Here is a 15,569-nt window from a genome sequence, read left to right as displayed (position 1 = left end):
TTCATCTGTCCTTAACAACCGAATCAGGTTTAGACAGCCATGAATTGCGGCTAATCTGAGCTGCTGTGGCCACGGGATACATATCTGCATAGAGGAATGACCTCAGTTTGGAAAGTTTTGGCAGAATGAACAGCACTGCCCTGTGGCTTTTAATTCTGGCACATTATGGTTTAAATTTTTTTTTGCTCTCCCCATCTTGGAAGCTTTTGTTCTTCCAAGAAGACCAGGTCTCCTGGGTATGATGTAATTTGGGATGCCAGCATGGGCATCAGGTGCCTGTGAACGGTGCTCCCAGCCTGAAGCTATAGCACAAACACAGTGACATTACCTCTGCACCAAGTATGAACTGCGAATGTGCTTTTCTTTTTTCTCTGCACTTTTGTATTTCAGTTCCACCTTTGCCTCCATGTTTTTTAAAAACAGTTATATTTGCTTCTATCACCATTTAAACTCAGTAATTTGACTTACTGGATTCATCACAAGTAGCCTAATATCTCTCTTGAAATATTGGTATATTTTATGTACAGCACGTGTTATCAGAGGGACTAACAGTGGTGTTTCTCTCACCTCACTTCAGTTGTTTATGAGGCAGTCATCCTAGCCTGTCTTTATAGTCCACAATAAGAAATAAGCACTTTGAGGGTGAAATTCATCTGACCTATTTGATATCACTGCTTCAGAAAGAGATGACTCATACCCTGGAAATGTCAATTCCTCTCCAGCAAATCTAAAGGCAGCCTACATCATTAACTGGGATGTAGACATTTGCTCAGATTAATTCAGAGTAAGAGCCCTAGCTATGTATCAGGACTCTGTGGGGCTCAATGCTGAGTAAACTCCAAACAAGATGTTCCACTCTTGCTGAGTTCATGCTATAAGATAGGAGTCATGCAGATACAGTCAGAGGGAGTACTGTGACCATGTCAGCACTGAGAGGTAATGAGCTGAGCACTAAAATAACTTAAATTCTATCAGATTTTTGAGGGAGAATTTGGATAACAGTGAATTCATGTTGCACATGGGTATGGGAGGACACATCCCAAATGAATGGACTGCACCAGCAAAAGGAAATGCAGGTTTTGGGCTGAAGTCTTGTCATTATAGTGCCGGACGCTTATGTCAATGGACAGTGAGAAGTGGGAACTAAATGTCCAATCTGTAATAAAAATTGGAGTGAACTGTAAAGGATATTAATAGTGAAGAGACATCATGCGCAATTCAAAGAGGAAAGAGGTTATAGTTAAAAGTCAGAGAGAAAGATGTTGCATCAACCAAGATACAAGCTGATGAGAAGTTGAATAAGAGTATTATCTATGTGGATAGATGGAAAAGTTGTACTGTTGAGATGTTTTGCTGGAAGAAGATCTGCAAGAAAGGAGAGAAAGGACAGACTGAAAGATAACTCTCAAGCCACTGGACTGAATGCCAAGAAATCAAAGTCCATGCACATCATTTGAGCTAGTGCATGCTGGACAATGTTAATTTTGAAAGGGAAACATGGACTTATGGTGTCAGCTTGAAATAAGCAAAAGCAAAATCCATCACAGCCAAAACCAAAACCGCAAACATTTTCTAAGGCAGGAAATAGCACTGGTGCAACATTGAGTCTTGTTTAACAATACTGCTCTGATCATTTTTCTTCTCAATATTTCTTCTTTTAGTTTTGCTCGCCCAGGGAAAGGTTCATGGCTTGGTAAAGGCAACCTGGAGGCAGGACCAGACCAGTCCAGTATGTCATTGGAAAATCTAGTGTTTGGAGCAGGCTACTGCAGACCCACTTCTTCAGAGGTAAGGAGGATGAACAATGATGTTTTACTTCCACTTGATCAGATAGGGTGTCCACATTATCTGTGAAGAATGGGCCCTGGTTTATATTGCTAGTAGGGGGATTTTGTTGGAAGAAGAACCCTTCAAACAGTTCTGCATGAAACACCTGGCACTTGGAGTTCCTGGGTGTTCAGCCCCCACATATATGAACCATTTCAGGAAAGTTCAAGATGTATGGATATACCCCTGGTTGCCAATGACACTTTTCAGGCACGATTCACCTGACCGAGTGTCTACTATAAGGTGAAATTAATTATTCAGTAAAAAATACTTGCTTTTAGGTCTTATGTTTGACAGCCAGAGGACGTGACTCATTATTAATGATGTGAAGGAAAGGTTTGTGTCTGGATTATTGAGTATTGTGTGTGTTGGTGATGGGATGTTACACATTGCCTTACTCAAGGCAGATCACACAGTTAGTGTATGTCTTTGATCTTTTTACTTACCACAGGAAAGACAAGAGCTTGTTATGCAATTTTTAGTACAAAGTTTCTTGTTTGAAAAATAATGAGTAGTAGCTTTTTGGTTTGGTTTGGTTTGAAGTGTTAGTTTTGAAGCCTTTTTTTTGTCAGAAATGTTTCCTCAGGTCTAGAAACTCAACCCAGAATACTGGAATCATTAACTTGTTAGGAAACCCTGATTCAAGGGTTCTGATTAACATACTGCCCTCAGCTTCCCTCAACTTTTCCTGTCAAAGCTTTTCTGTTCTGTATCTATATTAAAAATATGCTAGCCTAGAGCAGCTGGTGCAGAAGAACTACCAGGGAATTAACTCAGCCTGAGAGAACGTTTGGCCTGAGGCAGCTGTCTGAACCATTGGGTCATTGTATACTTTTGGCAAACAAAGTGACCTCAACCTCTGCCTCTCTGGTAGGCAGTCACATCACATAAATTTAAATAACTGATTCAAGTGTTTGTAGATTAATCTCTGTACATTGCATAAGAGAGGGGCTTCTTTGGGGAGTGTTTCCTACCTTTTGTTATCCTCTGGACAAATCTCTGTTGTCTAACTCTCCTGTTAGGCTAACTCTCCACTCCTATTTTTCCTTTTTTCTCTCCATGGAAAAATCCTAGTCTGCTGTGATTAGGAAGCCTTATTTCCTTCCCAAATGTTTTTCTTAGCTGCAAACTCTGTTTTCTACCCCTCTCTGTTGAATAATCTTCTTTGATTATAGGCTTTTTTTCTTTTTCTTCTTCTATTTTATTTTTAAATGACAGCATAATTGTGGTGGCTTGGTCTTGGCTGGACACCAGGTGCCCGCTAAGCCACTCTATCACTCCCCTCCTCAGCAGGACAGAAAGGGGAGAAAATAAGATGGAAAAAAAATGGTGGGTCAAGATAAAGGTAGTTTAATAAAGCAAAAGCAAAGGTTGCCTGTGGAAGCAAAAGAAAACAAAAGATCTTTTCTCTACTTCCCATCAGCAGGTGATGACAGGCCTCTTCCTGGGAAGCAGGGTTTCAGTATGCATAGCAGTTGCTTTGAAAGACAAATCATCTCCTTTCTCTTAGGTTGTATTGCTCTGCAGACATCATATGATATGGAATATTGCTATGGTCAGTTTGGGTCATCTGTCCTGGCTGTGTCCCCTCCCAAGATTCTGCCCACCCCTGAACCTGGTGGTGAGGATGCTGGAGAGCCAGCCTGGATGCTGTGTGAGCTCTGCTCAGCAGTAGCCAAACCCTGGTGTGTTATCACCACCTTTCTAGCTACCAAATCAAAGCACAGCACTAAGAGGGCTGCTATGGGGAAAACTAACTCCATCTCAGCCAGACCCAATACCATAATTATTATTCTAGCAGATGACCTGTTAAACACCAGAATGAAAGCACTCTATCGTGAACTGGCTTTAGCACTTTGTTTCCCTGCAGGTCATCAGAATGTCACACATTAAATGATCATCAATATAATGCTACACAATCCACCTCCACATGGTCAGATGTGCATTTCCTTAGCTTCAGAAACCTCTATAAGTCATGACATCTGTTCTTGATCTGAGCATTTTAATTTAATAGACTGTGATGGCCTTTTTGCATATGCTATCCATGATGTACAATAATGAGCAAAGACTGTTTCTCTTGCTTTAACATATAAAATAAAAATTCAGAACTAAAAAAGAAACTGCTGTGGGGATAAATGTAACTTCAAATGAGGGCCTTGTGACTGCTGGTTTATGTAGGAGTTTATAGCAAGCCGTAAGGGATTAAAGGAAGAGGAGTAATATTATATCTTACAATGGTGCAATGCTTTGCACTGGGTCAAGTTTACTTCCCTTTACAAACTTGTAGCTTCCATTCCGTGCTGTTTGAATGTTTATTAAATGTAACTTCAACTGCACTATAGACATGTCTGGGTTTGGGGAATTTTGCGATCACCATTAGTGAGCATGAGAATGGATCCTACCCTTTTCATTCCATGAAAACTGCAGAGCTCTATACTGACATATATATTTTTGGATGGACCTTGTATACTGCATGTCCAAATTAGTAATGGCTAAATACCTTAAGTCAAGATATGCCACACTTTTTTTTTTTGCTTGTAAGGTACTCTGATTTCATGCAACTAGCTAAATCTAGGCTAGAGCAACTATATTTTGTCTTCCAAGGCAGACAAAGCTTCCCTGGACAGTAGGACATGGGAAAATGAATTTTAAAGATACTTTAATTAGTTCCTTTTTATGTTGTAAAATGCTATGAAACAGTTAATGTTAGTCTATCCTGTGTTTTTAATTTTCTCCCCTCCCCTCCCCTCCCCTCTCCTCTCCTCTCCTCTCCTCCTCTCCTCCTCCTCCTCCTCCTCTCCTCCTCTCTCCTCTCTCCTCTCTCCTCTCTCCATCTTTATCTTTGCAAAGCTGTTTGGATCCATCTACTTTTCATGTGTATTTCTGTGTTTTCCTTAATATAAGAAGCCTCTATACTTAAGCTCTTAAGATGCATCTCCTGGGCAAGTGTCTTCTGTCTGATGTCTTCTCTAGGGAACTGAATCTGATTATGCAGTTCTCTGTAAGACTACAAACAGTTGGGACTTTCCTTATTTGAGGTTTACCTGTTGTGAGTAAACCAAAAGGAACTTCTCTTCCCCACAGTTGCAGCCAGATTATTTTTCCAGAATACTTTCATTTGAGTGGAAGCTGATAATGGGTAGGAGCTCTCAATCATTCCTATTTCACCCTCTTCTTCAAGTCTAGGAGATGCATGGCTTAAAGCCCCAGCAAATCAGTGGTTCACTGTGTCTGAGGCACCTACTAACTCCACAGTTTATTCTAATTTTCATAGATTTGGCATAAATTCTACAAAGTCATGAAGCAGACTGGCTCACAAAAGTAAACTTTGCCCTCACTAGTGTCATCATACTCAGTAGATGGAATATTAGCATGGTGTATTTGGTTTATGTGGCAAGGTTTTGGTAGCCAAGGTGGGTGGGAGCAGGGATCGCTTCTGTGAGAAGACACCAGAAGCTTTCCCCCTGTCAGAGTAAGTTCCAGCCAGCTCCAAGGCAGACCTGCCACTGGGCAAAGCTGAGCCCATCAGCAACATTGGTAGCATCTCTGTGATAACATGCTTAAGAAAGGATAAAAACCACTGTGCAGCAGCTGTGAGAAAGGGGTGAGAAAATGTAAGAGAAACGGCTATGCAGGCACCAAGGTCAGGGCCGAAGAAAGAGGGGAGGTGCTGCAGGTGCCAGAGCAGAGACTCCCACGCAGCTTGTGGTGAAGACCATGGTGATGCAGGTTGTCCCACTGCAGCCCATGGAAGACTCCGTGCCAGAGGAGGTGGCTGTACCCTGAAGGAAGGCTTTTTTAGATTTTTTTCTTATTTCGTATTCTAGATTTCTTCTTATTTCTCATTCTACTCTGTTTAGTTGGTAATAAGTTAAATTAAGGTCCCCATAAAATCTGTTTTGTCCGTGATGGTAATGAGTAAGTGATGTCCCTGTCCTTATCTTGACCCATAAGCTTTTTGTTGTATTTTCTCCCTCTGTCCTGTTGAGGAAGGGGAGTGACAGAGAAGCTTGGTGAGCACCTGGTGGCCAGCCAAGGTCAAGTCACCACACATGGTTCAGACAAGCTTTGAACACACAGCTTCAGTAGAGTAGCTAGCTTTACAGTAGTGCTAAGCCCTCAGGAAAGCCAGAGTTGTGATGAAATCTGATGTTAATACTACTAAGCCATGTTTTCCAGACACCTCTTGAATACAAAGTAGAGGACTCTTATCTTGACATATCATCTCTCTGTGTGTGTCATCCATCCCTTTTTACTTCTTCCTTCCTCATAAAACATGGGTGCGTCAGACAGCTAATTTTCTTCTTAGGCCTATAGACTGACTGTGGAAATTCACATCTAGTTTATGTTGTCGATTTGCTTTTTCCTTACTGAAAATGCAAGTGACTGCCTTCATTTCTAAAGGAAGTCCATATCAATCATCAGCTGTTCTTGCCACTTCCTGAGCTAATGTTCTGCATTTGAGCTGCTGAGATGCCATTGCTTAATGATAGATCCTGAAGGCTCCTTGTTCTGCTCTTCTGACTTCTCAGTGCAGAGACTAATTAAATGCCAGGGGCTTTGTACTATACGTGTGTGTCTTCCCTAGCTGTCCACAAGTGACTTGCGAACACTACTGGCTTGTTTCCTTATCTCCTGGCTCAGCAGAGTAGTTATAATAATTAATCGTATTTAAGCCTCAGTGATTTTAAGTCTTTTACTTTCTTCCCAGTCATCTACCCAGAAAACAAGGATCTTCCCTTTCTTTATTCCTCCTTCCCTCCCTCTCTAATGTTTTCTCTTTATCTATACTATACTTTTCCTTTCAAGTACAATTAAGAAAACAAAGATATTTCTTACTGAAATAAGATTTTGTTGTTGTCGTTGTAATATAAATATGAAGGAAGATGCTTTTGTGGTCAAAAAAATAGCAGAGAACAGTCTACAGAATAAGAAAATGTGCTACTACTTTCTCAAGCTCTCTTTAGCCCATAACCTATACTCACAGGGAATATATATTACAGTAGATTAACAATATATTCAAAATAGAATCATATCTACTGCAGGCTTGGGAGATCTAGTGGGATGAGACAGACTCATGAGCTTCCCTCAGGGGCTTCTGAATTCCCCTTTGGGTCTGCTAAATTGCTTTTCCCTGTGAGGAAGTTCAAGGGGTTGTTTCGAATGTTGCAAGGTCTGTAGCTGAACATCAACACCAACTCATGCTTTCAGGTGATCTCAGCAGCCATAAGAAATGGACACTGAAAAATATCTACAGATCCTACATCTACAATAAAATAAAAAGAAAATGTTCTTTGCAGAACTGATAATTGAATGGTCACTTACACTTTAAGACTTTTATGCCTTACCCTGTACCATACACCTCTTCTGTATCCGCTCTTGTCAGGCTGTTTTAATGTCTTTGTAGTATTGTGCATCACATGCCTGCTGTGTTATAATCAAGTTGTGTCAATGGCATACTGGGAGTTATTAATAAACTGTACTCACAGTAATCTTATTTTCATTTGGATAACAGTTGCACTGCAGATAAATCGACTTCTAAGTAATCAGATTGATTAATCATATGACTTCCCATTAATAAGGAGCTAGTGTTTGATAAGAAGTGTTCTCCTTCCATCTAGCATTGATGTAGCTATCCCAAAAGACATGCTTATGCCTGGCATAATACAAGAACTAGGAGTGCCATTCAAATAAAATTGCGCTGATGATGAGTTCTCTACGGACAGTTTGCTAAAATTTTCATTTTTTTCAGTGACATATGAAAAAACTGGTCCATTTCAGCCTAAAACCAAAACATTATTCAGACTGATATTTTTGTGTCACATAGAAGTCATCTCTGTTTTATTCTTCTTTTCTTCTGTATAGTTACTGCTCTTTGGCCACAATAATTGACTTTTTCAGCTCTTGAAAAGGAAGGATGTGCATCAGAGAACAGCTTATGTAGGACCCATTCTGGGAACTGTAGTATGCCCTGAAATCCCAGTTTAGCTGGGAGAAGAGGAATATATAGCTGCAGACTTCATTCCTCTTCAGACATAGGAACCTTAATGTAGAGATTCCTCTTTTTTTTTTTTTTTTTTTTTTTTTTGGTATTTATTGGTACAGCAGCCATCTTTCTAATGCCATTGTTTAATGCCATTGTTCCTTCCCCTCCACACACACCCCCCCCCCACCCCCCCACCCCCCACCCCACCCCCCCCGGCATCTGCTGTGTCCTGACCCCAGACAAAATTGTATGAGAGATAGGGGTGGGAAGGGGAAGGCTAAGAGAGAGGGGTATGGGGTGAGGGAGGGGAAGGCAAGGAAAAAAAGGTGTTAGCTTTGCAAAACTTTGCAAAAAACTAAAACTCGTGTGGTTCCTTTTAAAGGAAGGGCAGTGTGTATTTTTCTTTTTTTTCCCTTTGAAACTAGCAGAGGTTCTCTGTCTCCTGCTGGACAAAAAGGGATCTGATGTGTCTAGAGGGCTGTGTAGTTGCCAAGGTATTTTTTTTCTTTTTGTTTTTCAAACAATACCTGATTATTTACAAACTTAAGGCATAGTTAGGAATCTGATTTTACTAATTTAGAACTTGAGTAAGATAGCTGGTTTACATATTATTTAACATTTTTAAAAAGATCCAGTTTGGGGTTTTTTTGATATTTAAAATAGCTTTGACTTACAACTACTCAATATAACTAATCCATACCGCAGAAGTGTAGTTTACATCAGAATTTAATTTGGAATTGTTAATTTTACATGAAAATGTCTCTGCTTTGGTGTGAGTATGGTATGGAAAACAAATCTTTCATGTGTTAGCATGTGTTTGTAATAGGTGGTTTTAAAGGAACAGGATTCTTCAAGTGTCTTGCTTAAGGAAATGTTGATTAGTTGTGATTGGGACTCCAGCAGATGTCCAGTGCATAATTATTCATAAATATTCTGAAATAGTAAGACAGCTGATATACTGTTCTTTATAAGGTATAATGACAAGTATCTTTAATCAGTGTGTTCAGGGCACCATTAGTGATAATTACTGATGAAGTCTTTAATCTTCAGTTGCCTGAAGATAAATGGCTGATCTTTAGCGAGAACTAAATGATTTCCTAGCTGTAGCAGAAAACATGGTAACTAATAATGTGAAAATAACTGGTTTCTTTAATCATTGGCATATTTCTTTTCTGTGGCTCTTTTTGATCTGGTATGTGGAGGGTACAACAAGGCAATGATCTGCATTATGATAGAGTTCATAATTTATATATATATATAATCTGTTCAAAAAAATAACGGATTAATTTGGGGATAGGCTTAAAATATGATATTGAAAAAGGTTTGCAATCTTTCCACTGTGGCTGTTCAATGAGAATGTCATGAAATCATCTGCAGATTCTTGTGAGACTCCAGACATGGTGGTGATGGAGTGTCCTGCGGAGAAAATCCTCAGGAATCGCTCTCATTAGACTGATAATTGGTTCCTTTTGAAAACTAATAGAATTTGCATAGGAAGGTCCACTTTTCATATGATTTTTTTTTTTGCTTTTTTTTCTGCAATGATTATGTATTGGAAAGAATCAGACTGCTGCATTCTCCTTAGAAATTTCCCTGTTTCTCTGCATTCCATTGTGAAAAAGTCGATTACCCCTTGACTTGTACAGCTGAAAAGAAGTTTTTTATGGCTAAATTAGAGCAGTCACAGGTAGAGTAGTAAAAGATAGGCCAAGCATAGAGAATTTATTTCTCTTTCTCAGCTACTATTACAGTTACATACTGAAGAACTTATTTGGCTCCCATCACCATAATTTCTCACTTTGGGGCTGAAACCCACTGTTCATAGAGTCATTCACTTGACAGACATTCTTTCAATTAAAGTTTTCCCTTTCTACAGATTTCAGCACTGATTGTTAAGGAAGTTTATAGGAGGGGACTTGGGACAGATGTTTTTTTCTCTGAAATGCAGTGCATGAGCACCAGGAACAGCCATTCTACTCTTCACTTTAGGAAGGGGACTTGGCTGCTTTCTACCTTTTGACAGAGTGCTCTATGATTCAGTTTTTCTTTCTTCTCAGTATTTTTTTCCCAGTGGTACTTTGTTGAAAAATTATCTTCATATACCCTAAAGAACACTACAATAATTCCCACTGACTGATGATGAGAGAGTTCTTGAAAGGAGACCTAATCAAGTCTCATAGCTTCTGAGCTGACGGCCTTTCCAACAGATGCCAACCACAGCACAGTCAAGATCCATCATCTGGAAGCTAACCCTTTGTTATTGGCAAGTGTCCCAGACAGCAGCTTGGGGACTGAGAAATGAGAAAAGAGATTCCTTCTTTTTTCCAACTACTTTGTCTTGTTTTATGGAAACAAATCTTCAAGTGACAGCAAGAGTCTATACCTCTATTCAGAGCCATCACACCAGTCATAATGACCCAAGAATCAGTTTCATAGCTGATATGAATTACAGGGTTTGTTGCAGTGCTTGGGAGGAACACATAGAAGCTTGGTCCCCACAACGTCAGCTCGTGCATAAATGACTGCCCCTGCTCTAATGATCTCACAAGTTCTCCAAGGATCAGACAATTTCCAGCAGTCTGACAAACAGAAAAAAAACTAGGTAAGAGAATAGAGACGGGTCAAGCGTTATGATTCTCAAAAGTATTGCCAGACAAAGGTGAATAACATTAGACATAAACATAAACCATTTTTTGAAGCTTCATGGCAAAATAAGAATATTTCTAGGAGCTCTTCAGTACAAGAGTAAGTTCTCCTGAAGTTGATTTGACTTAGTCATGTTCAGAGTCTGTATTGGAGCGTTTTGATGAGTGGGGGGAAAAAAAAATCAGGGCAGAATTGGATAATCACTAAATTACAGAACCACAGAATGGTGAGGGTTGGAAAGGACCTCTGGAGATCATCTAGTACAGCCCTTCTGACAAAGCAGGTTCACCTACAGCAGGTTGCACAGAATCGCATACAGGTGGGTTTTGAGTAACTCCAGAAAAGCGGAGTCCACCACCTCTCCAGGCAGCCTGTGCCAGGGCTCTGTCACCCTCAAGGTAAAAAATTCTTCCTCATACTCATACAGAACTTCCTGTGCTGCAGTTTGTGCCTGTTGCCCCTTTTTCCTGTCGCTGGGCACCACTGAAAAGAGCCTGGCCCCATCCTTTTCACACTCACCCTTACGATACTTGTAGACATCAATAAGGCCCCCTCTCAGTCTTCTCTTCTCCAGCATAAACAGGCCCAGCTCTCTCAGCCTTTCCTCAGAAGGGAGATGCTGCATTCCCCTCCTCATCTTCGTAGCCCGCTGCTTGACCGGCCCCAGTAGCTCCCTGTCTCTGGAACTGGGGAGCCCAGCACTGGGCACAGCACTCCAGGCGCAGCCTCACCAGGGCAGAGCAGAGGGGCAGGATCACCTCCCTCCAGCTGCTGGCCACGCTCCTCCTCATGCACCCCAGGGTCCCACTGACCTTCTTGGCCACGAGGACACACTGCTGGCCCATGGGCAACCTGCTGCCCACCAGCACCCCCAGGCCCCTCTCCGCAGAGGTGCCCCCCAGCAGGTCACCCCCAGGCTGTACTGGTGCGCGGGGCTGTCCCTCCCCAGGGCAGGACCTTACACTGGCTGACCTTCACCAGGCTCCTCTCTGCCCAGCTCTCCAGCCTGCCCAGGTCTCGCTGAACGGCAGCGCAGCCTCTGGGGTACCAGCCGCTCCTGCCAGGGCTGTATCACCAGCAAAGCTGCTGAGGGTGCCTCTGTCCCTTCCTCCAGGTCACTGATGGATGAGTTGGACAGGACTGGACCCAGCAGTGGCCCCTGGGGAACACCGCTGGCTACAGGCCCCCAGCCAGGCTGTGCCGCTGGTCACAGCCCCCTGAGCTCTGCCCTTCAGCCAGTTCTCAATGCCCCTCACTGTCCGCTCACCTCACCCAGCTTCCTGAGCTTGCCCATGCGATGCTGTGGGAGGCAGTGTCAAAAGCCTTGCTGAGGCCAAGGTAGACAACATCCACCATTCTCATCTACCCAGCCAGTCATTCCATCACAGAAGGCCATCAGGTTGGTCAGGTGTAAGGGCCCTTTCTGAGAAAGACTTTGTTCGCTGTCTGGGTGCCAGGCTGCAGAGTGATTGTGCCTCAAAATGTAGTGAGGAAGCAATTAGCACTCAATCTGGCTCTCTGAGCTCACCTGCAAATCAGTTCTGTGCCCACCTGTCTGCAATGAGGGGCTGCCCAGAGCCTCCCACAGCTTAAGTGTGGGGGAAGAAGAGAGCTCCTCAGATGAGCATGGGGGGAGTAAACAGCATGGTGGAGTGTGACCTGGCTGCAGAGGTGCTTTGCTGCGTGTAGGCGCGTTCCAGAGCAGAGCCTGGGTGGGTAAGTGATTGTATATAACCAGCACCTATGGGTGCAATGGGGGAGCTCACTTGGGGTCTGTGCCATCGTACACTACAGTCAGGTATGACTTCCCCTTGGTGAATCCGTGTTTACTTCTCCTAATCCTCTGTTCCTCCACATGCTTTGAGATGCCCTCTAGCAGGAGCTGTTCCATCACCTTTCCAGGGATGCAGGTGTGGCTGACCAGCTGTGGTTTCCTGGGACTTCCTTCTTGCCCTTTTTGAAGACCGTAGTGACATTGGCTTTCCTCCAGTCCTTAGGCTGCTGTCCTCCATGAACTTTCAGAGATGATGGAAAGTGGCTTAGCAGTGCCTCAAGGAAGCTCTTTACATAATCAAGAAAGGTGTGTGAGTGTTCAGGTGGTTAGTCGTATGAGTATTTGGGTAAAAAAATCTGCATCTAAAGATTTATTTAGGGTAAGCTAGACACATTCAGATGCATATGAGCTTACACTACTTCTTTGCCTGGTGTAAACCTTGAGAAATCAAGCTTCCAGTCAGTCTGCTTTAACAACAGTATTAACTTCTGCTGTTCACAGCTTCATAGTATGGTATTTGAATAGGGTCTGGTGCGCTGATGCTGTCTGTGCACTCTGGCACTATATTATCTCAGGATAGCTGGGTATGTCACGAAGTGGGAAGGAGCTGCAGTATCCTTCATCTGTAGCCTCTGGTTTTGAAGTAGGTCAGTTTCTCTAGGAAGTCAGATAAGGCCAGCAGCCTATTCCCATCACTTTTCCTCCTAGTCATGTTCATAGTCATAGAATGGTTTGTGTTGGAAAGGACCTTTAAAGGTCATCTAGTGCAACCCCCTTGAAATGATCAGGGACATCTTCAGCTAGACCAGGTTGCTCGGAGCCCCGTCCAACCTGACCTTGAATGTTTCTAGGGATGGGGCATCTACCCCCTCTCTGGGCAGCCTGTTCCAGTGTTTCAGCACCCCCACTGTAAAACATTCTTCCTAGTTCTAGTCTGATCTACCTTCTTTCAGCTTAAAACAATCACCCCTTGTCCTATTGCTCAGGCCTTGTTAAAAAGTCTGTCCCCATCTTTCTTGTGAGCCTCCTTTAAGTATTGAAAGGCTGCTATAAGGTCTCCCAAGATGTTCCCCCTTTCCATGTGCAAGAGAAAGCCATAAAATCAGTTGAAGGTGCTGCATGTCTGCTCTTTGATGACTCAACCCAAAAAGTTATTGTCATCACATAGGTTTTTCTTAGGTCTTGAAGCAATCTGCAACATCTCTGTTGGAACTGAGGCTGCCTGGCATTGGTAGACAGAGTTGGCTTATGAGAAGCAAGTATGAAAGCCTGAACAAGATAGAGGGGTGTCTCCAAAACAGTGTTAAGTCTTGTTCCTGAGGGTGGTAAAGCACTGTTTCTGCTCTGTGTATTGTGTTTCTTTTGCAAACAAATATAGTTTGATTCGCCAGAGCTGTCGGTCAAACCTTCTTTCTCCTTTACTGAGCTCACTAGAAGTATTTTATTTAAAACCATAAAATGATGGTCTGTAGAATAAATGGTAAGCTACTCATTGCTCATGAAATTTGATTGTCTTTGAGTGTAAATTACTTGAGGGCTGGTATATGTGCTATGCATAATACAGGAGGTATCTACTGGGCTAGGGGAATGAACCCGTGAAAATGTAATGCTTATGCAAATTACTACAGCTCAAGCTATTCAAAAGTTCCCCATTTTGTTGCAGTAAATTACAGCAAATAAATATAATTTCCTTAAAGTAACATACCCAGGAAAGTTTCTGATTAGCCATTACTTCTGTTTTGGTGTTAAAATAGAAATCGTGGATTTCTGAAGTGACACAAAGAACTTTGTTTTATAATCAGCTTTGCAATTTGACACATGTATGTCAAAGGGCTATAAATGATGCATTGTTTGAGTGTCAGAAGTGAAGACTTCAGGAATGCAGCATAATGACAGCATTAGACATTGAGCTGTTTCCTGGCAGCAAAAGGCATAGAAACCACATCCTCCCCCATCAAAGAAAATAGACCAGCACTATAGCACCTAGGCCAAAGTAAAGCATTTCTCGTGCAGACTGACTGTTTGCAAGAAGGAAGGTGCTTGTAGCCAGGGCTGTAAATTATTATTTTGGGGTGTGATTCATCGACATAAAGTAATACTGCAGAAAAAAACAGTTTTCAAACATTTGCTAAAAGAAAAATCCAATGGATCTCATTTGGTCACTTCGCAAACTTGAATTATCTGAGTGACGGAACTCTCTGAGCCACAGAATTATCTTCAGGAAAATAACCGAGAACGGAGTGGAAATCGATTTGCTTTACTTGGTTTTACGACAAACCTTGGAGTAGGATCTTGGAAGAGATCTTCTGTTGATTATTTTTCACCATACAATAATGGACAAAATTCAGGTAATCTGAAAAGTGGCATATTTAGAACCAGGAAAAGGATTATTTTTTCCTGCATTTTGATAGACCATAAGATAGCTGGTAGGTGCTTCTGTGAACTTTACCACAACTGTGCAGAATGACAGCACTGACAATTCCTACAGTCCTTGTTCAGAAAGGATAAGAACTGAGGGCTGTGGCATAACCCAATATTTGGGCAATTCAAGGAAGCCTTTGCCTGAAGGCATGCAATTTCTGAATCTGTCAGGGTTTAGGTTTGAATTTCCTTTTCTTTGTTTACCTGTGTCTCCTTGGTGCGTATTTGATGCTGAACTATGATCGGTTGCAAAGCACAAGCCTTGTTGGATTTCTGTTCCGATCCAGTTTGACAGAGCCTATACAAATCAGCATATTATGCTCACATCTTTGGGGAAAAATGAGAAGTCAATCATGAAACAGGTAGAAAGAGGGAACTATGCAAGAACATTTGCAAATAACAATAAAAAATAATAGTGCTATCAATAGAGACATGATTTCTTCTCACCTGCATATGACTCATAGGAACCTACTTGGTAACACAGTGGCTGTGTAACTGACTGAAAGAAACAATAAAGTAAAAAATCTGCCTTAGCAACGAAATGTCAAACTGGTTAAAAAAATGAACTCATGAAGGTTGAAGTAATTTGTCACTGCCAAAAGACAACTAAATATTTCCTCTTTAGCCATTGTTTGACAGTATTACTAAAGTTTAAATTCAGCAAGCTGAGGAAGAGATCAGAAATAGTGTTATGATTGTTCTAATTTTTATCTCCATTTGTGAAGACAATTACCCAGGATGCAGCAACTGCTCTGATTATGGAGATCTCCATACTGAGTTCTGGGCAAAGTTCTCAAAAAAATAGATTTGGGTGGGCATGGCTGGCATCATATCTCTCATCTCCCATGAGGCACTATGTGATCAAGAACTAAAATGACCCACCGGCAAGCTAATTTCAGATAATACCTATTGTAA

General features: G+C 41.8%; 1 protein-coding gene across 1 annotated transcript in view; it reads left to right on the top strand.

The window, feature by feature from the left end:
* FAM135B (family with sequence similarity 135 member B) overlaps positions 1 to 15,569 on the top strand; it is a 219,134-nt gene that overhangs the window by 157,510 nt on the left and 46,055 nt on the right. Inside the window, exon 8 of the mRNA XM_005239481.4 lies at positions 1,662 to 1,788. Coding sequence (XP_005239538.1) covers positions 1,662 to 1,788 — 127 coding nt within the window. The remainder of the gene's footprint in view (positions 1 to 1,661; positions 1,789 to 15,569) is intronic.

The sequence above is a fragment of the Falco peregrinus genome, chromosome 3 (assembly GCF_023634155.1).
Source record: "Falco peregrinus isolate bFalPer1 chromosome 3, bFalPer1.pri, whole genome shotgun sequence".
NCBI classification, from domain to species: Eukaryota; Metazoa; Chordata; class Aves; order Falconiformes; family Falconidae; genus Falco; species Falco peregrinus.
Note: the sequence above shows the minus strand (reverse complement) of the source record. Positions and strands in the feature narration are given on the sequence as shown.